The sequence below is a fragment of the Colossoma macropomum genome, unplaced genomic scaffold (genome assembly GCF_904425465.1).
Source record: "Colossoma macropomum unplaced genomic scaffold, Colossoma_macropomum, whole genome shotgun sequence".
In the NCBI taxonomy this organism is placed as follows: domain Eukaryota; kingdom Metazoa; phylum Chordata; class Actinopteri; order Characiformes; family Serrasalmidae; genus Colossoma; species Colossoma macropomum.
Genome location: NW_023494786.1, coordinates 26,094,900 through 26,122,606, shown reverse-complemented (window position 1 = coordinate 26,122,606; position 27,707 = coordinate 26,094,900). Strand labels below are relative to the sequence as shown.

Sequence of the window (27,707 nt, the reverse complement as noted above, 5' to 3'; positions counted from 1 at the left end):
ATTACATAGGAAAGAAAGCAGGCTACTGGCTACTATTGTACGGAAAGATCACAATTACGTTCAGAAAATTAGCATTTTGCTCTTTTATGTTCTCAATTAAGTTTACTGGAAAAAAAAATTGACATACCTGCACTCTATCCAGAACAAAAACCTTTAGTCATACAACCCAAACTACATCCAATTAAGACTAGACTATTTATCTCTCCTCCAGCCTAATGTCACCTACCAACTAAAACGTTTTTTATGCAGACTAAAGATCCATAGCTTATCACATCTCCATGCATTTTTCAATAAAAAAACAGTGGGGTCCAAAATTGAGACCACTAGTGAAAATGATTCTACTTTGTATTTTTTTCTAATTATAAAATGAGATTTATTAGAAATTCTATCATCAGCATAACAATTTGAATGAAAAGTAGAATCTTTGAAATTTGAACATTTCTTGAATTTTGTTAGTGTTTGACATGTTTTTCTTTTGCTTGCTTTTACTTACAAGTTTGTGTAAGTAAAACAAATCCACCTGGGAGTCATCTGAACATGAGCTTTAATAGAAGAGAAAAAAAAAATCTAAACTTTTTGTGCAAAGGCCTCAACATGGTCAGTGTCACAAATTTGCTTAAATTTGAGCAGCAACCTAAAAATAGTGCGGAACTTTAAAGATTTCTACTTTTATTAAAACTTTCGTTCTACATTTTTCAAAAAAAATCTAAAAATGTTCTATTGTTTATCTCCAAGTTTAAACAAAAAAACAAAAAGATTTTCAATGCCATCTTAGACTTTTGGACTCCACTGTATATCAAATCTGCTCAAAGTACGACAGCATAGTTTAAGGTGCACTTGTGAAAGTTTCAGTATAATGCGAGTGGACTAGGCCATGTTGTGCTGCTGGTGTAGGCAAAGGTCATCAGCAAGCACACCCTTTTTAATCGTCACCAAAATGCATCTGACTTAATCAGCTCAGTCCCATTCTGACATTAAGCTTTTTCCATGAAGCCCTGCTGTGAGGACAGATGCAGACCTGAGGGTGCAGAGTTTGCTTCATAGGATGACAAAACTTTTCTTAATCACATGAACTTCATTAACGTACTGGATATGAGATGTTTGGCTAGCATACACAGGGCCCATTAGACAGTGGGGGAGGGCTGTGTCACTAATTCAAATAAAAAAAAAGGGAAGAAGTTCATATTTGTTTTGCAATCAAACTCTCTATTCAATTGCCCTTTAAATTCTAGTGTTTGGGAATGCTTGTGTTTTTTTTCCCCCACAAAGACTTTTGCCTTCATCTCTCTTTCTCACATGACCACTTCTTTCCACACACACACACACACACACGCACACACACACTTCTTAATAAACAAAAAAAAACGAAACAAACAAAAAAAAAACCTTTAATTTTTTCATTTTAAGCAAAATAAAATGAACACCTTTTAGTTTTCTGGGCAAGCACACCACAGAACATAACTCTGTGGAGCACAATACCAAAAGAGCAGCAAAGCATTCTGGTTTATAAAACCTAGGTCATCACTTTCAGGTGAGCCCAATCAGTCTACTTTGTCCAAAGGAATCTCCCACAGTAGCTCCACCCCCAGCCACTCCTACAGGCAAACAGCTTGGGTTGAGGAAGAGGTGACTGGTGAAAATTCAGCCAATGCAGAACCTTTTCAACCTCCCTCAACTAACAATCACTTTGAGGGGAAAATTCTAAAGCCTGTAGAATCACAACCATAGAACAGTGTCTCCATATATGATATACAAATTACATAAATTAAACCGAATGTTGAGACATTACAAGAGAATTCCAAAGATTTTTCTCAAAGTATCTGCAAACCAAAGTCATTCAGAGCAGTATGCACGTTCTAGAGAAACGTACAGAGTCAGAACTGTTCACAGTGGTGGTGATAGGAACCAGACGTCTGAATTTAATGCCTCTGAAAGCTCAATCACAGAAAGGTATTACACAAAACGATTACAAATCAATTGCCTGGGGTCTGAAAGATGTTTCTGTGACACGATTTTGGCCTAAAATGTGTATTTAAATACTTTAAGGGTGCTGTAAGGCAAAATAGACCTTAAAGAAAACTTTTGTTTTGACTATACTATTATCAACATTGCATATACAAACTCAGATGTAGATTCACTGGTCATTTTGGATAGAAAATAAAGTGTCTATACTTGCATTGTAGACATCACAACCCCTGGTTCCTGTCACCACCACTATTAAGAAAACTTTATTTCGTTTTTTGCTCTGAGTGACTTTGTTTACATCTCAACCACTGAATTATGCAAATTTTGAGAAAAAAAAAAAACAGTGGAATCATTCTTCAGGTGACTGAATCAAAGAAGAACTGTATTCTGTGTCTCTTTCATCCTCTTACTGACCTTTAGCTCCACTGATGACCAGACCAAGCTCAGCACACACCGACACACACACTACCTCATAGTCATGGCCTGTCAGAACCGCACGGGGTGCTGGGTAATCACCTGTAAAACAGAACAAAGAGAGATATTTATTGTTATACCAAAAATATTGCAATTACACAATGCCATTAAAATGCTCAACTGACCAAACCTGACCCATTACCTAACTACAGTTTAAAAATACTGTTTAATTAACAGTTATCATAACTTTATGGGTAATTCCATTGTATCTCCATAGGTTAGTGAGAAAGACCAATTAAGGCCCATGAAAAAACATCTGCCCAGAAGGCTGGATCATCTTCATTAACACCCTAGCGGGGTCTGCGTAAAGGCAGTAGGGCCACCTCTAATTTTACATGGATTGTCACTTGATTGATGAGGGGGAAGAGAGAGGTGAGATGGGGGCATTTTAAAAGCCACCTGCAGGAAACTGCAACAGCAGCTGAAACACAGCAGATCAATAGACCAACAGCTTGCAGTGAAAGTGATGCAGTGACCTGCTATATTATGCAAAGTGACTATAGATGCTTAAGTTAGAATTTGTGAATGTTGTTGTGCAATGTTACTTGTTAGTATATGTATAATGGTATAATATAATCCACAGATATAATATAATCCACTTGCATAAGGAAAGAGGAAAAAATAAGAGAACACAGTTTCCAAAACTGGAGTGCAAAAACTGATTAAAAGCCACAGAGAAAATGGGACTCCTAACAACCATGCAAGCATGCAAGACCTGGTAGACCACCAAAACTGTCCCCACAGCACTAAAAGCTTTTATCTTTGAGAGAGAGGAGAAAATCAAGCTCCACTATTGATTCAGATCTGAAAAAATCCACAGGTGTTTCTGTCCATCCTTTCACTGTGAGATACAAGACAACTCAACACTATGGGTCTGAAAGGATGTGTAGCTGTCAAGAAGCCGCTACTGAGAAAAGGAAACAGACAAAATACAGAGAATATTTGCAATTCAAACAACGAAGCTGCTGGCTCAGAACAATAGACTGACCTCAACATCACTGAATATGTTTGGTGTTACTTGAACAGTGAGAAGCAGAAATTGCAAACAACTTCTAAGACTGAATTTTTGAGATGTGGAAAAATGTCCCTGCAGATTTCTTGAAATTTAAAGCAAGTCTCCTGAAAAAATGGAAGCTGTAAAAAAGGCACACACTAAATGTTGAAAGAAATGTATATAATTCCCGCTTTATTTTTTTTCCTGAAGTAAAAAATGAATAACTAGTATTTAGTAGCCATTTTGCCTGGAATAAGATAATGAAAGTTAATGAAAGTGTGGTGTGTATATATACACATACTGGGGTGGAGAAATGATGTTGCTCACTGCATATCTATTGTTATACGCTTATTGTGATATGGCCTATTCGCTACAGGTAGGCTTAACAGTACAATGCAGAAAATTAAATGTAATGGATACATTTACCACTACTGCATGCCATCATTGTGTGAGCTGCTGATCTCTTTTTATTGTTGCTTTATTGCCGGTCTTCTTTGCTCGTTATGTTACTGCTCTTGTTGTGTTTGAGTGTGCAATGTTGCAGTGTTGACCTGCTGAAATGAACTGAACTGAACTGATATGTCCCAACTCAAACTCTGGTAACATGGTACTCGCCAAGTTTACCACTTGCATATACAACTTTGCCTGCTGTTAGAATGTAGGTTCATAGTGGTAAATTTGGCCTTGTATTCAGAGGACTGTCTGAATGCAAGAGAAGCCCTCTCCTGACTTTCTTACCAGATAATTTGAGACAATCTCAATAAATGATTGCATTACTAAACTTAATAAAGAGTCTAGGAAAGAAATAGTTTAATTAGTGAAGTAAGAGTAATTAAGTTGTTGCCAGACAGATCAATGTTACACTTAAAGCCATAAACTCTACAACTGATAGATCATTATAGTGTTTTTTAAGCTATTCTGTACATTTCAGCTATTCTTTAACTAAATAATGATTCCAATAAAGTGTTTGGGGAAAAAAAATCTTCAGAGTGCACTTAAAAAAAGTTAACATTTATTTAATTAACACAGAGGTCATTAGAGTGAATGCACACAGTACTTTTAATGGACACCAAAATCAATGGAAAACCAAGTCCTCCAGCTAACTCTGCTGGCTCTGATCAATATGCCTCTGGATCCACAGATCCTGATGCTTCCACAGGGACGAGTGTGACAGTGCTGAGGCCTCTAGGGAGATCTACGGGGTCAGGTCCAGCTCGCCTTCCCCACAAAAGATTCAATCAGTCGGTGCCTGAGCCCCGCTGAACCCCCACTGAGCCCCCAGGTCCCCGGGAGTGCGCCAACACAATTAGGAGGCGTAAATTGGAGCCTGGCTGCTGGGGCCGCAGAGCAGGGTGCTCGATTGAGCCGGACGTATTTTAATCACCACGCGTTTAAGATGCGCTGGGGTTTTGTCCCGCAACTGTGAAATCAATTTCTCCAGCGTGTCACGGTGCCGTTTGGGAGGGGGTGTGTGGAGGGCTGGAGGTGGACGGCTGCTGAATATTCATGGAGGCTCTGGCCCTGACGACCTCTGCTGAGACACATGTGAAATTAAACCGTGCTGCTCAGGGAAAAGCTAGCTGACAGGTCACTGCAACTACAGTGTCCCGGAGAGATTCCAGCAACAAACGAATACACAGCTGGAGAAATAATACTTACATTCTAAACCAAGGTGTGGGTGTTTGGTACTGATGTTAATTACAGTAATAGTTCATTAAAAATGTACACAATTTTCTCCTTATCCCAAATATAATCACTCTAAGACATGCTTGCTGTTCAACGTTTGCTTTCTCAGTTTAGGCTAATGGGGCTATCAAGAAAAGAAAGCTTATAATCACCAATTAGCATGATGCTAACAGCATTCCTAAATCATCAAGCACACTTGCCTCAAACCACCAAGTAGTCTCAAATAGACTTGCTTATGTGGTTTCTGATGGACAATGGTAAAGTGCTAAAAGCCTGTGCTAAATCTTAAAGCCTGTATTTTGTCTGTACATTTGTTCATTTTTTATAGATATCAGTGTCAGAAACCACATAAGAAAGTCTGTTTGAGATTACTTGTTTAAGATAACTCAACATGGTTTGAAGCAAGTGTGTATGATGATGTAGGATTGCAGTTAGCTTCATGCTAACTGGTGATTATAAGCTTCCTCTATGCAGTTAGAGGCAAGCATGTGACACGCAGTTTGCACAATGCTGACTACTACATACAAGCTCCCTTTACTTGATAGCTACATTAGCTTCATAGCTCCAGAGCAAAACTTTAGATATCAAACATACATACATATGTACAAATACATTTGAAATAAGGGGGAATAGTTTAACTGAGTTTTTGCTGAGCTATTGCTTTAAGGTTCAGTCGTATGCAAAAGATTGGGCACCCCTGGTCAAATAGCAAGTATTTTCTTGTGAGAATATGTTAACACATCCTCTATGGAGAATACACTTCTGTCAACACTAACTGATCATTTGCTGAATTTAACATTAGAATAAAAATAACAATGAAACACTAAATATGGTCTGTGCAAAAGGGTTCTGGCATAGTTTACATTTTACTTTTTTCCCCAAATATTTTAAACTCAGCCAAAAAAATGCCATATGCCATTTGTTCTCTATGGAGAATGAGTTAACTTATTTTTACTTAGAAAATCAACAGAACATGTAATTTGACCAGGGTGCCTAAATTTTGCATACAACTGTATGACGATCTCTGTTATCCGGGGTGTCAAAAGGTGTCGGAACAAAGCCTCTCCATTTTTGTATTTCTTCTGATCTTGTGAAAATTTCATGTTGAACAGTTCAATTGAAACAGTCTAAAATGGCTTCTGGTGACATTGACCCACATTAAAAGTTAAAAATGTTTTTTCTTCTCCTGTAAAGTTACCATTTTGCTGGCGTTCTGACAGTGAAGATATGTAGTGCCAAAAAGGGTTCCTTGCATAACGCCACTGAAATCCCATTTTGGTTTGCAAATCAACCTTTCAGTGGATGATTCTTTAGAGAACTATTTTCATAAATGAGATGCATGAATTTGAAGAACCTAAGAGTTTAAAGGACATTCACATAATGTAAATGTTCTAGAAAGAACCTTTAAATTGATATAGAACCTTTACATCATGTATAAACCTTTAAAGGTTCTTCGCATCCCACAAATCTCTTTTTCAAACACGTTTTTCAGGCAAGCAAAAGTGGTTCTTTTATGAGATGGAGTGAAGAACGCTGTTATATAAGAGTGTGGGGGGGGAAAGGCAACTGAGCAACCAACAGTGAAGTTCTGTGATGCCTTTCCAGCTTAGAATGTTCTTAGAATGTTCAAGTCCAGCCTTGGACTCAAGTCTGGACTTAGACTTGTCTGGCTTTTAGCCATCAGTCTCACTAAATTTAGCCTATGGTATCAACCGGATCCAACTACTGTCAAAAGAACATTTTAAAATGTTGTTCTTTTATCATCACCAGTGTGAACTAACTCATGCTTAACTCAAAACCAAATAAATGCATCTGTGTTTATTTAATCGTACTGGAAGCAGTTCAAGACTTGCTGAGGCTTGGTCTCAATATTTTTGGGTCTTGGTTTTGACTTGACTTGGTCTTCTAGTCATGTTCTTGGACTTGTCTCAGACTCAGGGGTCTAGACTGTAGCCCAACTTCACACACACCCTTAAAGCGCAAAATGTTAGAATGCTTTCACTGTTCAAAATAAAAAATAGTTTCATTTAATAATAAAATATTCACCACTAGAGGGCACTGTTACTTTCCTAATCAGCTCACTGAGAGTGGGTGATTTCAAGCCCCATCAAAGTCATCTGGATATTATGAACAGCATTATAAGTGCTATTGTTAGTACAAATATTTACATTTTGACTTTTACGGTAGTTTAAAAACTAACAAATTTAATATTAAAAAAAAAAATTACAATTTAAATATCAAAACAATTCTAGGTGCTGAAGGAGAACATCTACAGAAGCACATGCTACAAGCATTATATATCAGCTGCACCAACAAACACCAACTAAAACCTATAAATGAAGAAAGTGCAGGACATCATAAGCTACTGTAGCAGCACACAGCAGGGCTGTAATAGTACACTGTCATTCACCGGGCAAATAACTTCAGCTGCACTTAATAATACAAAGCTATACACAAAAGAACAATTACTCCACTTTTGGAAGGTGCAAAATAAGCACTTGTGAGAAAATATCATGGGAGCTGAGTTTCTTCTCCTCTAACAACAGGAGGGCAGAGCTGTGTCTTGCTAATTGGAGGCAGCCAAGCTGAAATACTTAATTAACTGTCTGAAGCTGTACTGTAGTTAATTAGAGAACACTCACACCTAAACCAGTGCTTCTGACACTCGCGAACAGCAGATCATCTGAACAACACGTGCACACACATCTCATCTCATACAAGAACACAAACATTTAACCACACAAAGCACAAATCTGAGATGGCTTGGGTTGCTTATTTACCAGTTAAAGGGTCCATGTCCTATATTTTTTTTCTCTGAGGTCTACTTATTACATATGGGTACGTTTATTTGCCAAAAACAGCCTAATTCTTTTTACAGAATGTTTTCTAACCCCTCTTTGTCCTTTAGAATTAAACAGGGTGTTTTTGTTGTAGTGTTTTTAAGACCGATATATGTAAATGATCTCAGTTCTGATTGGCTGTCTGTATTGTGCCTCATTCAAGAAGCAAACCATACTGAAACACGCCTTATTACTTATAGTGTGAATGAGGAGGGCTAAACAGCTGTAGGCTGAATAGGTGGATATATGCAACTACATTCATTTTTAATGACACCACACAAACAATGGATTAAAAACGGGCTGTATTTGCAGCTTGGACTGTTTAATCTGTAGAGGGAATATATATATATATATATATATATATATATATATATATTTATATGTATATATATATATATATGTATGTATGTATATATGTATGTATGTATGTATATATATTCTTTTATTTCAAAGAAATATCGTTTTTCCTAAATACTGGCCCTTTAAGTAAAAAAGAGGACAATGCAGCCATATGGTTAAATGAAATATGGGGATAACACTTTTTTGTAAAGATACCTTTATTTGGAAGTGCACACTATATGTTCAGAAGTATCCACCCCCACATCAGTTACTGATCCCAGCTACTTTAAGGTGCACCCATTCATTACACATGCATTCAACTGCACACACACAGCTTCTCAATAGAGCAGCCGCACATGAGCCTAAGGTAACCATGCCCAATGACAAGTATCGGCTAGAGGGGCATAAATCCCACAGCATTGGGCTGTGGAGCAGTGGAACTGCTTTCATGGGAGTGGAGCTCCATCTAATATCTTTGGGATGAGCAGGAGTGGCATTTGTGATCAGAATGGATAATTCAACATCAGCACCTGACCTTACTAATGCTCTTGTGGTTGAATGCAATCAAATCCTCACAGCAATGTCCCAACTTCGAGTGTAAAGATTTCCCAGAAGAGTAGAGGCTGTTTCTGCAGCAAAGAGGGACAAACTCCCTATAGAACTCCCTATAGTACCCCTGACTTTAGCAGAAATATTTTTTAAGCAGGTGTCTACAAACTTTTGGACATACAGTGTAAGTCTATCCTCTGGATTATTCTGTAATATTTGTGCTGCAATTTCTGTATTTTGCAATTTTTGTATTTTTTGGTTGGTGAGTGTATTTTCACTGTTAATAAAAATAAGTTTGTTCTGACACACTTACCAGTTGGGCTGGAAAACACAGGGAATCTTGCAGTATGATATTATAATGACATTTTACTCATGATAACGTTGCTAATTCTGTGATATACACAATATACAGTATGTAATGACATATGTTTAATCTCACCTCTAATTCAGTGTGGGCTGTGGTATTAACAGTTTTCTCCATAACATCAGAATGATGACAACTATGCATATTCATTGTGCTGCCCTTCATTTTCATGAGACAGTTTTACAGATCATATAGTGTTTATCATGTTTGTTTGTCTCATTAGCAAACCTGAAGTAAGTCTAGATTTGAAGGATGCTGTCAACTCTCTAACAGATTTTTCCTTTAGCAGCTACTTTACAGAGTGTTGGCAAAAAAACCTTCAACTTAATGAGAAACTTTTTTCCCTCAAAATATAATTTAGAGTGTGTTAATAACTTCAAATGCTATTTTCTACGTATGTGAAAGGTCATAAAGTTAGGCTAGATTGCATGTAGTTTTCTGATGCGTAATCAAGCTGAAGTTAGATGGTGGATAATTTAAAATACTCTTACTTCTTTGTAAGTTTTAGTTGTAAACAAAAAGGTTAAGATTTTATAACACCAACACTGTCCAATCGAGATTTTTTTTTCTGTGATATCTAAGTAGACACAGCTAAGTGAGCTCCCCCATTGGTTGGGACTTCAGGAGCTGAACTGACAGCCTAATGCATTAGACAGACTAATGCATTACATAATTATGAACTGACTGTGGAATCAACAAATCACATTTTAATTTACAATGTTGTGAAAAAGCATCATCTAGACCAAGTCTTACGAATGTCGAGTTGGACTGACTTAAAAGTCGCACGAATTCCGATCTGGCTGTTCAGACTGAGTCGCATTGCCGCAGATCGGATACGTACCGGATATCAGTACCACATACGAAAGTGTCTCTAATTGGAATTGAAAATGTCAGATTCAATGCATTTTTTGCTGTTCACACTGACACACAGATACACATCTGTGCCACATATGGAGAAAAAGATCGGATTTGACCCACTTTGACCTGCTGTGTGAACAAAGCTATAGATATGTCACTGACTGTAAATACAAGTGATTGTCTAACCAGGATTCATGCCAGCAGTCTTTACTGAAAAAGTCAGTAATACTACAACATACAAGGGAAAATATATGTTAATGTCTGTTAGAAGCTTAAAATACAACAAATGGAATGTCTTTCAAATGGCCAAACGATGTGTACCAGCATTTATTTAACACTAACATAATATTAAAAATACCCTAGGGGTCTAATAGTAATGAATCATAAATTAGTTTTTTAAAGTTATTTTGATATTTGGGCCTACCTCTTAAAGTCATGGTTTTCCACTGATAATCATAAACCGCTGCATCATTTTTGTCCCACTCCACTCACAGATTGTGGTTCTGATATCAATCAGTATTTACATTTATATTTATTCCTTAACCAGTTGCTATTATCCAGATTGTGTTACGAAACTTGTGAAACAGCAGAAGCCAAACTGATGTCAAGTGCCCAGAGACTCTACAAGGATCTATATCCTAAAAGACCACTATCACGGCTTGATGTGAAGTCAAGTATGAACTGTACTTTTTGAATAGCTATCCATAAGCTCAATAATGAATTGCAAGATAAGAAAGAAGTGAAGAGTGTTTTTCGGGCGGCTTTTAATTTTTAATACACAAACTGTTGCTGGTAATCAAGCTAATATTAATGTAGTTTTTATATACTCACTGTTGTTTGGGTTGTCTCCTATAATGTGGTGTCGTCCACTCCAGTACCACAGCAGTAACGTAGCATCTCTAGATCCAGACACAATGTAGCAGTCGCCCCCGATGTATGACTCAGAACGCGCCAAGCACGTGACGACATCCCAGTGGCCAAACACGATCTGTGTCAACTTGCCTGCACACACATACAGACACAGTCACAGACAGACAGACACATTGGAAGCTTGATACTAGTGGACCTGATACTACTATGCTTGTTATCAACAAGCTTTTTATCAACAAGCATAAAGACAATAAAAGTAAAGAATCTGAGGTGGACATGTGCGTCATACACACCTCCTGTTGTTAGCAACTTGGCCCTAATAGCCAAGATAAATTTATTTACAAACTGCCAGGACACTAAAAAGGTATCAAAACATTTTTGACAACAACAAAATAATGAATTAAACAATATTTTGATATGTTGTGTCACTGAAAAAATGGAGCTAGAAGAAATTATGTCACACTCAAAAGAAATGAACCAATGAGGTTGTCTGACTTAAAACTGAAAATGAAAATGTTTTCATAAAAAATTAATATTATAATAATAAACAGCATTTCATGATGATGTACAAGGCTACAGGAGTTCACATGATGCTAGAGCATCAAGTTACTGCTTTAATACCAAATATCTAATCTATAAAGTAAGAATAACCAGATGTGCAACAGATCTTGCACATGATGTAAATATGGCCTTAAATATCTCCCTCCTGCATGTCCCGTACCAGTTTCTGAGGAGTAGACGCGGAAACTCTTGTCCCAGAAGCCACAGACCAGAATGTAACGGTTGTCTGCTGTTACCACGAAACACTGTGAGTTAATCTGGATGCTCTGATCCACCAGGTCTGTGATCTGCCTCTTGTTTGTCCCTGCATTGTTGGCTAGAACAATGAAAGAGCAAATAATTTAGCTGTTCTGATGATTTACCTTTTGTATTATGAACCATCCAGTGGACTTAGTATTGGACAGTTCATGCTCACCAATCAGAGAGTCCATTTCAATAGGCAGATGATGGGCTTGTTCTAATGAGTATCCTGGAGCTCCTCGTAGACCTGTGAGACACACACATACAACACTGTTCAAATGTTTGGAAACATCAGTAGCTTCTTTCTGCAGGCTCATCACTGTCCATTTCAGCAGCTGGATGGAAACTGACTCAGATATTTTTAATTAATATATCATTGTTCGCTCTCTGAGAGTGAAATGTTATGACTGTGTTGAGCTGCTAGTGAGCAATTAGGAGTGAAAGGGGAGGGTGTGAGAACCCACCATTCAAAGCTCTCCACACAGCTGTACTGAGATTAAAATGTATAGACACTGAAAACACTTATCTTTGCTCCCATGAAGATAAAGATCTAATTCACTTATAGTTTTGTATATCATACACACTTCCATCAAAATACATTCCATCAAAGTTACTGAAGAAAAAAATGCATAGTTGAACTAAGGGACCTCCAAAACAGATGGAAAGCACATTTTACGACTACTGTGAAAATGCTGGTACTCAGGTTCATCATTCCTAGGAAGCTAGACAAATGAGTTTGTCAGTGAATTATATCTATTATTATTATTATGAACACTCCTCTAAACTGAAAGGACCCATAAGTGCACATGCAAGTGAGCATGCGATCTACACTCTCAGAAAAAAAGGTGGTAAACTGTCACTGGGGCAGTACCCCTCTTGTCACCGGGGTGGTACTTTCAAGGGTACATCTCAGTACCTTTAGTCAGGGAACATTATTGTAACAAAATCCACTGAAATTATATTTTCTGAGTTGTATTAACTCCACTCATTCTGCCTCATCTCCAGGCTTTTTATATTACTGTTCTGTTTTAAAGCATTAGATTATGAAAAGGTACAAATATGTACTTTTCACCTTGAAAAAAACTTAGTTAAGGTACACAATTGGACCTTAAAACCACTGTTGTATCTTTGAGGGTACATTTACATTGTTTGTACATTGATGAATAAAAGAGTACCCTTATTTCTAACAGTATATAAATGTGACTCAAATCTGATTTGAAAAGTGTTTACACAGCTGTGAAGATGTGTGTCACATTAAGGCAAACATAACTTGTATTTGTGCTCCATCAACCTGCTAATGTAAACATAACCTATAAACGCCTTCTGGTGTCTAGCTTATGGTACTTCAGTCTACACTGTATAAACTATCATGAGACAAAATAACGTCAATTATTAATGATGATTCCAAACTTTTAAACAATAGTGTACAAAGGCTGCCCACTACATATTTTTCCACACTCACACCAGGCAATCAAGCCCCATGCACACTCTAAGTCAAGACCACTCTCTGACCCCTTCTGTGCTCAATGGGGGGCTTTAACAAACCCACCGGTACGATTTCTACGACACCTATTGATTTTTTTCTGTTAAGTGTCAGGCCAGCCAGAGCTGTGACACCCCTGAGGCGGGCCTGCAGCCCAGAGGGGGCCATTTCGGGCCCATTTTGGGACTGGTGGCCTTATTCTGGTGCTCATGCAGTGCAGCTGAAATAGGCCTTTTTTGCAGCTGTGGCCATTAGCAGAGCGAGAGAGCCAAGCCGTTACCGCTGGTGCTGACATCACAGCACGTTGCAGTGACAGCTGGGGAGGTGTGGGGAGAAAGGCTTGGCCGTCATTGGCTAATTTGGCCTGTAATCAAGGCGCTCAACCTTTGACATGCAGGTGAGGCCACTTCCTGGGGAGGGGCTAGGGTGGGTAACACTTTGCCAAGTGGGAACATGTGGAGTGGAAGTGTCAAGGTGTGTGTGTGTATGTGTGTGTGCAGTTTTACCAATTTCAAGTAGGAAACAGCAGTGGGTGGCCTTTGTGTGTGAACATTTTATGACCACATATTTTTGTTTCCTTTCATGCATAAAGGTACGTGACTATGTAAGTGTTACACCAACTAAGAGTGACACAGTCCAGCCACTGCAAAACTGGAACACTCGAACATTTAAATATCTGAATTACACTGAAAATATGACATTTGATCTTTCACCTTATTCTAAATTTGATGCCTGCACCACACTCCCAAAATACTGGGCCTGGTGCATGTTTACTCCTGTGTGGCATCACCTTTGCTTTTAAAAACCCTTACTAATTACTTGGGAACTAAAGTCACCAATCCAGTTGTGAAAGCCAATTTTTTTTGGCATTCTTCAGTTGTACAGGTTTATAAACTGCACAGCCACACAGGCCCTTATTACTGTATTTTGTGCTCTGTGATGTGCTACACATTTTCAACTGAACACAGGTTTGTCCGCAGGAGGCCAGTTTAGCTTCCACACTCTCTGATTACAGAGCCATGTTTTTGTGCATACATATGCAGACTGTTTCTTGGTATTGACAAGTTGAATTTATTCGTGCCTTCACAGATGTGCAAATTACCAGTGCTATAGGCTCTAATATGCCTCCAATAGATGCTGGCTTTTGAACTTTACACTGGTAACAATCTGGAGGGTTGAGCTTTCATACCACAATACGTTTCCGCTGTGCATCAGTCCATTTCAAATGAGCTTGAAATGAGTCCAGAGAAGTAAGTGGTGGATGTTGTTGATATATGGCTTCTGCTGTGCATAGTATAGTACAGTTTTGCATTTTTGGATGCAGTGATAAACCATGTTTAATGACAATGGTTTGTCAAAGTATCCCTGATCCCACGTGGTGATAGCCCTCATGCAAATTTTTTTATCCAATGCCAGGGATAAAATGTCATGGGCATTCAGCTGTGGTTTTCGACCTTGCTTTTTAGGCACAGACTTTTCCAGACATCCAGAATCTGTTGATGGTATCATGCGCTGTAGATGGTGAAATACCTAAAATTCTTGCAATCGCTTGCTGAGGAACACTATTTTTAAACTGCTGGATTTTTTTGTAGACGCATTTTTGAAACTAGGCCTTGGATGCTCCTTCCCAAGCATGATTGCAACACATGTTAAGGACATTTTTTGAATCTTAAATTGGCCCATCCTAACTTTTTTGGAATGTGTTCTAGGTATCAGTTTCAGAATAAGCGTGGGTTTACAACGCAGTGAAGTTGATAAAGGAAAAAAAAACATTTTGTCTTTGTACTGTTTTTGCTGAAACACAGGTCAAAGTACATTAAATAATTCACTGACTTCTGTTTTTATTTGCAATCATATACTGTTCCAAACTTTTTTGGAATTGGGTTTGTGCAAATTGGTTATTCCAGGTACTTTACATGCAGACACCACCACAAGAAGCGGGGAAAAGATTATGATAGCACTGGCTTTACCCCAGCTATGCCTCCCATCACTAGCTCCCCTTTGTAGAGAATCTTCAGCCTGCTAAACATGAGTGAACAAGTTATGAGCTAGCCAATTTATTCAGGCCCTCCTCCTCTGATTATATTTCTTTATCATGTTGGTTCCTTTTGTTTTAATGATGCACACAAAAGCCAGCTCCAGCATCAGTCTGTCCACACTCACCCACAGTGTTGTGCCAGCGGTTGACGGCAAAGAGCCGGCTGCAGGTTACCGTGACGACGGCTGGAAGGGCTAGGTGGGGCAACGTGTTGGCGGCCACATGGGTAACTGGGGAGTTGGAGGGAAACTTCAAGACCATGATCACGTCCTGCTGCATCTGCTCCTTAAACATGAGGGGACTCTGTGGAAGGAAACACTAATGAAGAGACAGAGCAAAGGGAGGAGAGAGAGAGGGAAGATGGAGGAGGGAGAGAGGGAGCAGAGAGGGGATGGAGAGAGAAGTAATTAGTCTTGGGGGAAGTGGAAAGAAAAAGGAGGGGACCAATGGAGCAAGGGAGGACGAGTCAAAGAGGGGATTGTCTTATGGCTCAGCTACATTCTGCTTAACTCATGTGCAAAGAAATTAAAAGGCTAGGTGTACTAAAGCATAACTTGTAGGCTTAAAATAACAGCAAAATTTCAAATTTGATCCTTACTCCAAATGTATTTGATCAGGCAAAAGACTGCTTCTTAATTTTTTTTCTATGGAGGCCAATGTAGCTAACATGTGATAGAAGCTTATATGTATGAAATTAGCATTGTGCAAATTGCATGTCTAAATCATCAGACTTAGCTCAAGTTGTGTTGATTGTTAAATAATCTCAATTAGACTTGCTTATATGGTTTCTGATGCTGTATGACATGCTATATGGACAAGGTATGGACAAAATTAAGGCTTCAAGATGCCTGCTAGTACTGTTTTTAGCTATACATAATAGTAGTGATGCATTGAAATAAGAATCTTTGACAGAAATCAAAATTCAGGACAAACAGGGCTGAAAAACAAAACAAAACAAAACACACAAACACTTCCTCGACAACAGGGTATAGTTGGTCTTTCAAGCCTAAGAATTCCATTATTTTTAAAGTTATACTTTGCTATAGATGGCATTAGCATGCCAGCAAGGACTCTCCTTTTAGCTTTGAGCCGGATGTATATCAAACCTGTAGTGGAGTTCTCAGGTGTTGTATCCACTCTTGATACCTGACATGAACATTGATTGCCAATAGCATGTTTAATGTCCCTCATAGAAACCACAAAATAGTTCCATATGAGCTGACACATTCACTGTTGATCTACTGCTGCTCAAACTGTTTGAATGGGTCTTCACTGACCGGTGCAGAACAGCATTGAACTATTTCTCATTTTCATTATCCTTATTTCTTTGCCTAATATGTTAGATTTTGACACTTTGTTGTAGCTTTGTTTGTTGTAATTTTCAGCTGTTTTTCATTTTTGGTCAATAACCAAAAAAAAGCATTTTTAGCCCAAACTTTTTGGTGGCCGAAATTTTGGTGCATCCCTAAATAAAAGTATGTCATATGGTGCTAGAAACCAAATAAGCAAGACTGTTTAAAATTACTAATGCAGTCTGTGCAGTTTGCACAAGGTTCATTTGTGGAATATAAGCTGCTATTAGCTGTTGGCTACACTAGACTTGTAGTTCCATTGCAAAACTAAAGAAACAGTGGTTGGACACCATTCATTTACATAAATGTCTAATGGAGCTGCTATTTGTCCACTACCTAACTGAGCTGAAGTTTAATGTAGCATCCACTCTAATTACTGTACATTTTGATACCTGTTTTTAAAGCTGACTATAATAAGTACAACAGCGAACAGATCTACAAGCACACCAACCTATATTTTCCCATGATACACACAGACTGTGAAGGCTCCCATCTGTTAGAAGTGAGCACAAGTCCAGTTAAGCAGTTTTACTGGGGTTTGGGGAAAGATGTGGAGTATATGTGTGCATGAGGTGGGGGTGCAGTAATATGCTCAAGGCACAGGGCAAAGTTCAAAAGACAAATGATTTTCAATACCACTTCAAGATGTTAAAGCAAGGTGGTAAATAACACAGCTGTGCTCATGCATGTGAGATTCGCTCACCTGCAAAACTCACTCATAGCTGTAACATTAGGAGCAGATCGTTAATTTGTGACAAAATTGACTTGGCACTGGCTATATTCTATATTTCAGCACTTTCTGCACCCTTTGCCATGTTTGTTCACATTGCAGCTGCTTTAAACTTTTCAAACTACATATGTAAATGTAAATGTGTGTTAGGCATTAGATAAATAACTATCGTTCCAAAGTGTGGAATCACCTCTCATATTAAAAGTTAAGATAGTGCTATAGTCTCAAAGGAATTGATACATTCACTGTTGCTCTCACTGGATGTTGATGATAACAATAGGAATGGGTGACCTTGTTTTCATGTTCGCCCTGCTTTCACATGGTTTTCATGTTCAGGTTTGGAATCTGCACTCACATTTCGCATTATTGAAAGGAATAAATACATTAATGAAGCATATTGTGTCCGTTCATATAGTTATAACAGAACACACAAAAAAATATTTATTTGACAAATGAGATTAACCACAATTTAACTACAAAAAATAATGTGATTAATTGCGAGGTCCACTTGTGATGTGAGCGTCAGTCATTTATTTTTTACAAGACCATTTTCTAGCCCTAGAATTAAACAGGCTGTTTTTGTACCCTTAAAGACTAAAATATATAAATTACATCTGTTCTGATTGGCTGCACTGTACTGTGCCTCATTCTGAAAACGGTGCAGGCTAAAACCACTCCTTATAACTTTAGCGTTAATGGGTGGGGCAAAACTGCTGTAGACTACAATAAGCAGATATATGTAAATGCATTGGTTTTTTTGTGACATCACAAAGACACTGTATTCAAAAAAGGTTGTATTTGCAGTTTAGTTTCCATATATGGGCTGTATGGAGTGGGGAGTGAATGATATGTTTTGAAACAAGAAAATGAAGAAAATGTAGTTTTCTTTGATATGGGCCCTTTAATTGTTTGACATCCGTAGTATTTATCTACTGACTACTATATATATGTATGTTGTCAGAACAAAACCTTGTATCTCCAAAATGATAACTTTACTTTTAATACTTTACATACTTCACTTTTAATGTAAGTCAATGGAATCAGACACTTTCCAAGTACTTTTGGGCCATTTCTTTTGGTCCATTCATCATGAAATTTACACACAATGTAAAGGGTAACAGGCATTTTCAAACTATGTCAAAAGCTGAAAAAAACAACAAAAATGGAGATACAATGTTTTCTTCTGACAGCAGCGATATATATATATATATATATATATATATATATATATATATATATATATATATATATATATGTGTAGACATTTTTTTTCATCATTTCCACTATTGAAGTACTGGGAATTCTATGATATTAACCCTTGTGTGGTGTTGATGTTTTTGTTAATCTGTGGTCCGGTGGTCCACAAATCAATACAGCCGTAACACTTTATGTAAAAACACCACATGTTTAAAATATCACAAGTGGCCAGCAAAGGGTTCTCCTTTAGCAGCTGTAGCCAGTCAGCAGCCTGACCATGTTGTCCACCCTCACACACAAACACACTAACAGCAGGCCATGTAGGAGGAGAACAGAGTGAAGGGACACAGCACCACAGTTTTATTCCCCGCGGGTTCACCCAACACCACATGTGTAATATAAATGTGTAGGGGGTGAACAGAGTGAAGGCACTGAAAATGTGTTATTTTATATGTTCTTAACAGAAAATGAGGCCAAGGAATCTGAGGTTGAAATAATAATAAATCACATCATTTTTTCTCTTGGTAAACATTGAAAATGGGTCACACAGACCCCAACACCTCACAAGGGTTAATTAGAATAACATTTTACTTTAGCTTCCTTAACTTATTTGAAACCTGTAAATTTTACTTACATTTAAATCATTTTATATTTTCATCTGCAACAACATTCATTTTATATCATCAAAAATGGATTCCAAACTTTTAATTGTAGTGTATTTTGTAGAAAAGTACAAAGAAAGTTACTTCAGTAATAGAAAACAGACAATAGAGGTCAGTAATGCAGACTGAGGTGCCACATGACCAGTAGGGAGTGCTGTTCTCTCAGAAGAGCTCTGCAGTAGAGAGCTGTCAGTCTGAGGACACTGTGCACTTTTAAAAGTATGTCAAGATATCTTAAAAATATAAATAAAGATATAGACGGATATATAAGTGGTTCTTCTCTTGGTTCTAGGAAACAGTTCATTATTTGATGCAGAAGCTTTACATGATATCAAAATATCGCTGCTGTTGAAACAAAACCTCGTATCTCCAAAAAGGTAACTTTACAGCACTGGGAAAAACGTTCTTAACTTTTAATGGAAGTAATGGGAGAACATTTTTTTATAAGTAATTTTGGACCATTTCTGTTAGTCCGTTCATCATAAAACTTCGAAACAACATAAAGGGCAGCTGCCGTTTTCAAATTAGGTCAAAAAATGAAAAATGAAAAAAACGGAGATACGAGGTTTTGTCCCAACAGTGGCGATACATCCCATTTACAGAAAGGTTTCTGTAAAGATCCGTTTATTGAAAGGTGGCGTTGCTCCAAAACCCCCTTTTGGGACTTTTACTTTTAAGGGCCCATATCCTACAATTCTGTAGCATTTATTTTTTTCCCTGAGGTCCACTTGTTTCTGTGGTTTTATGTACCAAAAAGCACTTTGACCATCACTTACTGTCTTTTAATGTGCTACACTCTCAGAAATAAAGGTACTAAACTGCTACTTGGGCAATACCCCTCTTGTCACTGGGGTGGGACCCTCAAGGGTACATCTCAGTACCTTTAGTCAGGGAACATAATTGTACCATGATCCAAGTTGTACTGACTCCACACATCCCGTCTCGTCTCCAGGCTTCTTATTTTATTGTTCTGTTTTAGAACATTCGGTTATGAAAAGGTACAAATCTGTACTTTTCACCTGGACAAACTTATTTAAGGTTCACAACTGGACCTTAAAACCACTGTTGTACCTGTAGAAAACATTTACATTGTTTGTACACTGATGAATGAAAAACCTTTATTTATAACAGTGTATTTAAATGACAGTGACTTGACGATCATAATTCATTTTTACATGAACATTTTCAAACCTTTCCTTGTAATGTAGAATTAGAAAAGGTTTTCATTGTTGTGCATTTAAGACTGATATATGTAAATGGCCTGTGTTGTGACTGGCTGCCCTGTATTATGCCTGGCTGAAAAAAGTCCAATTTTAATCTGAACAGGGGGGATGACCTGCTGAATTAGGTGGATATATGTAAGTTTTGCTTGTTTTGTGACATCACAACACAATGAGCTCAAAACAGACCAACTTGCAGCTCGTATACGGTCTGAGTGGACTAGGGAGTGAAATTTTAACACTGTTTACATACAACGTTCAACTCTTTTTTCTTATAAGGAAAATGTAGTTTTCCATCATACGTCCTCTTTAAGAGTGCAGCCAGTGACTACCTGAGCTGAGTTTTTCTGATGTCACATCTGCTCCCGAACTCTCTGCAGCTTCCAGCGGTGTATATTAACATCATATCATCATAGGATGAAGATATGGTCATTAAAGTGGAAGGCATATGGACATGAAAAACAGCCATGCTGTTCGCTGGGGAGATGCGTGAAGGTCAGACATGACTGCCCTCGCTTGAAATAATAAGCTCTCATGGTGCAAGACGGAGCTGCACTGCAAACACACACATGCACATGCTCAGTCACTGTGAATGATCTGAGCATGCACACACACACACACTCACACCCACACACACACACATACACACACACACGGTGCGCTCACCAGGTGCATGGCGGAGCTGCGAGGAGGATGGGGCTCGATGAGCAACTGAGATGGCGTCTGTCCAACAGTCTGGATCTGAGCCTCCATGGCCTGCAGCGAGAGAGAGAGACAGAGAGAGAAAGTGGCAGAGAGAGAAAGAGGAGAGACAGGCAGAGAGAGTAAGAGAGAGATAGAGACAGAGAGAGAGTGTGAGAGGAGAGAGAGGCAGAAAGTAAGAGAGGAAAAAGAGAGCGAGGAGACAAGGCAGGAAGAAAAGGAACAGGGAGAGAAAGAGAGAGAGAGAGAAAGATGAGAGATGGAGAGACAGACAGGAAGAAAAGAGAGAGAGAGAGATAAAGATAAAGAGAGAGAAAGAAGAGAGATAGGCAGACAGTGAGAAAGAGAGAGTGATTGAGAGAGGCAGACAGAAAGAGAGGAGAGAGAGAAAGGAGACAGCAGGAAGAAAAGAGAGAGAGAAAGAGGAGAGACATGCGGAGAGAGAGAGAGGCAGAAAGAAAGAGGAGAGAGACAGAAAGAGAAGACAGGTGGAAAGAAAGAGAGGAGAAAGAGAGAGAACGAGGAGACAGGCAGGAAGAAAGGAGAGAGAGAGAGAGAAAGAGAGAGAGAGAGACATGCAGAAAGAGGCAAAAGAGAGAGAGAGAAACAAAGAGGAGACAGGTAGAAAGTGAAAATAGTGAGAGAGAGAGAGAGAGAGATAGAGAGAGACAGAAAACTTCATTAATAGACCATTTTCACACTTCCACATTCGTTAATGTAGAAGTGTAAACAGTAGCATTAAATGACTTCCGGCCATGTTGTAAACAAAGGCTGAGACTGACTGAAATCACTGCTGATCCTAAATGCACCAATAAGTCAACTAAGCAGCCTTACAGGAGTGTGAATGTTCACCTTCATCTGAACAGCTCCACTCATCATGCGTCACTCTTAACGAGGTAACCCATCAAAAAAGAGGGTAAAACTAAACTGAACCAGAGGGTGAATGTGGGGCTGTACAGTAGGACAGATTTACTCACACTTGTGATTAAAATACTCAGCTCAAAGACAAATACTAATGCACTGGTCTATGTACCATCCTGGAAATGATCATCACCAAGGTTTGCTTAAAACCCTCGAGAAACAGACCCCTGACCACTGCAGCTTGGCGAGTAGTTAACTGTCATGTAGAAATAAGATGGGTCTCTTTGCCAGTTGTGTTCAGGCCACGCAGTAATGTTGCTAATGTTTCCATGGGTTGACTTTTTCTCCTCCAAAATGAAGTGCAATACGTTTAGTTTATCCTTTTAGGGATGTGTGATGTGATGTTGAATATAAAGATCCAATCTCTGCTTTGCAGAAATGATCACAACCTCGCGGCTCAGATGCAGATTTCTAGCAGGATAAGCTGCACCGTCTGAACACAGCTCTTTTCACGCTGAACGCAAATTGAGATGCACTTTCAAACTCATTATTTCCAACAGGATTCGTGGCACAAGCGTCTGCCACAATGTGCTCTATTTACCGCTGCGCTTATCGCTGAGCGGAAGTTTGATAACATTTGACTCAACCTCAACGCAGCCTTAATTCAGCATCAACTCAGTCACCTCAGCTTTGGCTCAGCCTCAACTCAGCCTCAACTCTGCGTCAACTCAGCTTCAACTCAGCCGTAATTAAACCTCCACTCAGCATTGCCTCAGCTTTGGCTCAGCCTCGACTCAGCCTCAACTCAGCTTCGACTCAGCTTTAACTTAGCCTCGATTCAGCTTCGACTCAGCTTCGACTAAGCTTCAACTCAGCCTCAATTCAGCCTCTACTCAGTTTCGACTCAGCCTCGTCTCAGCTTCGACTTAGCTTTGACTTAGCCTCTACTCAGCCTCAACTCAGCTTCAACTCAGCCTTGACTCAGCCTCGCCTCAGCTTCAACTCAGCCTCGACTTAGCTTTGACTTAGCTTCAACTCGGCCTTGACTCAGCTTCGACTCAGCCTCGACTTGGCTTCGACTCCGCTTCAACTCAGCCCTGACTCAGCTTCGACTCAGCCTCCACTCAGCACTGCTTCAGCTTTGATTCAACCTTAACTCAGCCTCAGATTTGCCTTAATCCAGCCTTGACTTAACTTCTATTTAGCCTCGACTCTGCCTTGAATCAGCCTCATCTCATCCTCTACACAGATTCAGCTCAGATTCAAATACGCTTCAATTCAGCTCTTCCTCAACTCAGTTCAGTCTCAACTCAGATTCAGTTCAGCTTCAGCTCAGACGGGGAGTAGGAGAGCAAAAACTGTGTTTATGTGTATGGAAGGCCTCTCTCCCTCTCTCTCTCTCTCTCTCTCTCTCTCTCTCTCTGTCTCTCTCTGTCTCTCTCTCACCCCTCCCTGTTTCTCTCTAACCCCCTTCAAAGCCTGCAGAGTCATCCAAGTGTTAGTATGGAAGAGACAAGCCTTTTCCTATTAACATGCTTGAGTTAACCGTGCCCATTTCCAGGAGCGCCCCCACCCAGCCAACAGACGCTAACCTGGCCTGACACGCAGCCAGCACTGCAGCAGCGCCTGCTCACTGATGTTATTGTGCCAGAGACAAAGGAGGAAAAGAAGAAACACACACATATATGTGATCATGGGGGGTAACACAGTAATAAGGGTCATAATAAAGCGAGAGAAAGTGTTCTAGTATGAAAAGAACTATGTGTGAAAGTGCTGACAAAGCAGAGTTTACACACTGGTAGAAGTAGAATAATAGAGCATGTACAAAACACTGAAGTCACTGGCAGCACTGTTAACTCTTCAATGAATAGCAGCTAAACATGGACTTATCGATTAGACTGATAGATGGAATGAAATATATTTTGTCACTCATTAAAAAAATGGACGAGGAGGAATGAGGTCAAGGGTCACTGTCAACCAGAGGTATTTAAATGTTAAAATATTGACATGAACAATTTTTGTCCTATTCATCTTATTTCTTTTGTTCTATATTCGGTTTCTTGTTTTTTCCCCCTTGCTTTTATAACTTCACTGTTGGGGGACTTTGCATCTCCAAAATGTTAATTTTAGAGGAAAAAAAAGAGAAAGTTTATAAATTTGAATGGAAGTGAATGTAAAATCCTTCCATCATGAACTTTTAACACAGTGTAAATGGAAAACGTCATTTTCAAATTCTGTAAAAAACATAAAAATAAAACCATAAAATGATAAAAATGAAGGTTTGGTTCTGACAATGACAATATGTTGTTTTTAACACTATGCTTCATTATTGGCTTCAACTCGACTCAGACTTGACTTAGCTTCGACTCAGCCTCCACTCAGCTTCGACTCGACTTCCACTCAGCCTCCACTCAGGACTGCCTCAGCTTCAATTCAGCCTTGACTCAGCCTCAAATTAGCCTCAATTCAGTGTTGACTCAGCCACTACTCAGTCTCGATTAAGCCTTAACTCTGCCTTGACTCTGCCTCACCTCATCCGCTACTCAGATTCAGCTCAGTTTCAATTAAGCTTCAATTCAGTTCTTCCTCAACCACAATTCAGCCTCTACTCTTCAGTTCAGCCAATATACAGTACAATATGTTGTTTTTAACACCATGCTTGATTACTGGCTTCTGTTCTTTGTTGTTTCTTTTTGTTTTACTTGATGTTCTTGTGCTTTGTTGTTAGGTTCTGATTGTAATGCTTTGAAAGGAGACTTTAAGCTTTGGAAAGGTACAATATAAATGAAGTGTATATATTATTATTATTATTATTATTATGACCTGTCCAGGTTGTATCCTGCCTTCCGCCCAATGACAGCTGGGATAGGCTCCAGCACCCCACCGCGACCCAGAAGGATAAGCGGTTTAGATGATGTATGTATGTATGTATGTATGTATGTATTATTATTATTGTTCAGAGCCTTATTTTGCAGTAAAGCTGAGTAACTTTTTCCCAAAGTGAGGACTGTCCAATAGAAATGTCCCTTAGCTCTTCTCTTATTGGACAGTTTGACTTAGGCTTAAGTTATCTGGCTAAACTGGGAAATCCTGCTTTGTGAAATTCCCCCTAAGATCATGCCAATCTTACAATGACTATTTAGGATCAATTCATGTCAACAGGGGTCAGTGGGTGAAGTAAAATATTGTTACTTTAGTAAAATAATGACTCAAGTAAAAGTAAACATATCTTTCCGTAAAATAACTTATACTTTTTGTAGAAGTACAAAAGTAGCAGATAAAAAAAACAACGTAAGTACTGAGTAACGTCCGCAAAGGAACTTCAGCAACTATCTGCATAAGAACTGAAGTTTGTTAAGATTCTCTTCTTCTCTTTTTAATGCACTACTAGTCTGAAATAAATGATGTCAGAGGTGTGACCACTAACAAAAAACTAACAAAAATATGGCATTGTTCTCTACATTGTACTGCAAAATTTCCATTCATCTGCTTAGTTTAACATACCAAAAAAATAAAATATAAAATGTGCCATAACTTTTGCACAGGCCACCTTGTATGTTTTTCTTCCAATATGTTAATTTCAGCAAATAAACAGTATTTGGACATTAAAATATGCAGAAGTGAAATTTGAAATTTGACTAGGGGTGCCCAAACTTATGAATATGACTGTAAATGGTAATGACTAACAGGTAACTGAGTGAAATAATAGAAGCAAAAGCTATATATTGTATTGTAATAGTATATAATAATACTCAGAGAAGTCCATCAAAATTTTACTTTTACTGTGCAACTGAGTAAATCTAACTAGATGCTATCCAACTCTGCAAACTAGCATACCCCGCTAGCAACAGAAGTGTAGGGCTGAAGAAGTTGGAGCATCATGTGACGAGGTGAAAGCCTGCAGATATGGAGAATGTGGGGACATGGCCAGAGGAGCTGTGTTTAGTTTGACATGGCACGCTGAGGGAGGCCTGTTCAGCTAGACTGAGAGAAGGGCCTCACATGGCGAGGGCTGATGGATGGGACCTGAGCTTTTCCACCAGCCAAGGGGGGGCTTGTAGGTGTCTGTCAGCGTTACTCCAACACACGCACATTTTCACATAACCTGGGCTCAGCGCACACTATCAATAACCAGCGCATGGTGACATGCATCTGTCAGAATTACACATGGAGAAAATATGTCAAAAATGTAGCAGGTGAACAGCAAACAGTAGCCCTTTTTGGGCATCCTGTAACGCGTCCTTCATCCTGTACATGTGTTTTACCTGTTAAAAATCTCACATGCCAAAATACACAGCACCGTGTATTTTGAAACCGAGGCTGGAAGACTGTGTGTATTAAAATATGTTGCCAGCGTGAGTGCATGCGCAAGAATTTCAATCTCAAGTTCCAAAACAGTTCTCGGGTTGGTGTACAGTTCTAGGAACGTTTGCATTATGTGGAAGTTCTAAAACCTTAATAAAGGTTCAACATAGCTGCAAAACTTATTTACAAATAAACATTCTTTGATGAAACATCCATTAAAAGGCTCTTCAGGGCAGATGTTCCCAACAACCGGGCCAAGGACTGGTACAGGGCTGTGGCAACCATGTGGCAGTTGGGGTGTGTGGGGGGACTTAGAAGACTGATTATTATTGATTGTTATTATTAACGTAATTGATGCCATTATTGTAGTATTTTTATTTAAAACATAATTCTTACCTTTAAAATATTCATACACTAATTTTATGCAATTTGAAACAGATTGGCCTTAACCAGGGGTTGGCAACATGCGGCTCCGGAGCTGCATGCGGCTCTTTTACTCCACTATTGCGGCTCCACAGCAGAATTAGATTTCTAGGTAAAGATAAAATAAAATAATCCTCCTTTGCAGTAAATAAAGCTCTGCTGGGTCATTCTAACACAGTTTTAACAACAGACTGGCCTAAATGCTGGAGTTAACGTATAACGCAGACTGCTGGTCACCATAGCAACAACAACAATGTCGCCTAGTTAGTAGAGAATGAAAGGGCAAAGAGAGAGATGTAAGATGAACATTGATAATATGCAGACAAATTTACTTATTTGCATTTATAAGCACTCAGCTGGTTTCCTGATCAGTTTAATCTGCAACAAGAACCTTTCAAAAAGTTGCGAAGCTGAAGTCATCTTCTCATTTGCCAGCTTCTCATTCTCATTCTCCAATTCCACCTTAAATGGCGCAGCAGTTACATTCTGGCACCTCAGGCACCATTTAAGATGGAACGGGAAAATTTGGACCAAAAGCTGGCGAATGAGAAGCGACTTCAGCCGCGTACAAGAATCAAATGTTGAGAGAAATTTTACAAGAAAATGTTCTAAAAAGTTTTTGAAAAGTTTCCTGCCAGAGATGCGAGAATAGCGGCTATATCTGAGCTAAAGCTTAAAGCAGAGCAGAGTCTGTGTTTTCATTTATATTATATTTTTAGCCTGTACTAGTACATTAGTACATACTGAGACATATTTACAGCCAAGAAGGTAAAATGGACATAAAATGTTGTGGCTCCCAAGGTGGATTGATTTTTAGTGAAAGGACAAAATGGCTCTTCTTAACATTTGGGTTGCCGACCCCTGGCCCACACCATGTCTCTGTATGGCATGTAGTTTGCTATTAGCAAGACTCAGACTCTACCCCCCAAAATCAGAATTCATCTAAAGTATGTTGAACTGGTGATGCTAATTTGCCAAAACTATTGCATGCATT

The 27,707-nt window shown here is 38.9% G+C and overlaps 1 protein-coding gene across 1 annotated transcript in view; it reads right to left on the bottom strand.

Moving 5' to 3' along the window:
- Nucleotides 1-27,707, bottom strand: part of LOC118804418 (neurobeachin-like) — a 235,488-nt gene that overhangs the window by 5,174 nt on the left and 202,607 nt on the right. Inside the window, exons 18-23 of the mRNA XM_036564932.1 lie at nt 21,089-21,178; nt 15,387-15,579; nt 11,916-11,987; nt 11,661-11,816; nt 10,901-11,071; nt 2,380-2,481 (exon numbers count right to left, since the gene is read on the bottom strand). Of these exons, the coding sequence (XP_036420825.1) occupies nt 2,380-2,481; nt 10,901-11,071; nt 11,661-11,816; nt 11,916-11,987; nt 15,387-15,579; nt 21,089-21,178 (784 nt within the window). The remainder of the gene's footprint in view (nt 1-2,379; nt 2,482-10,900; nt 11,072-11,660; nt 11,817-11,915; nt 11,988-15,386; nt 15,580-21,088; nt 21,179-27,707) is intronic.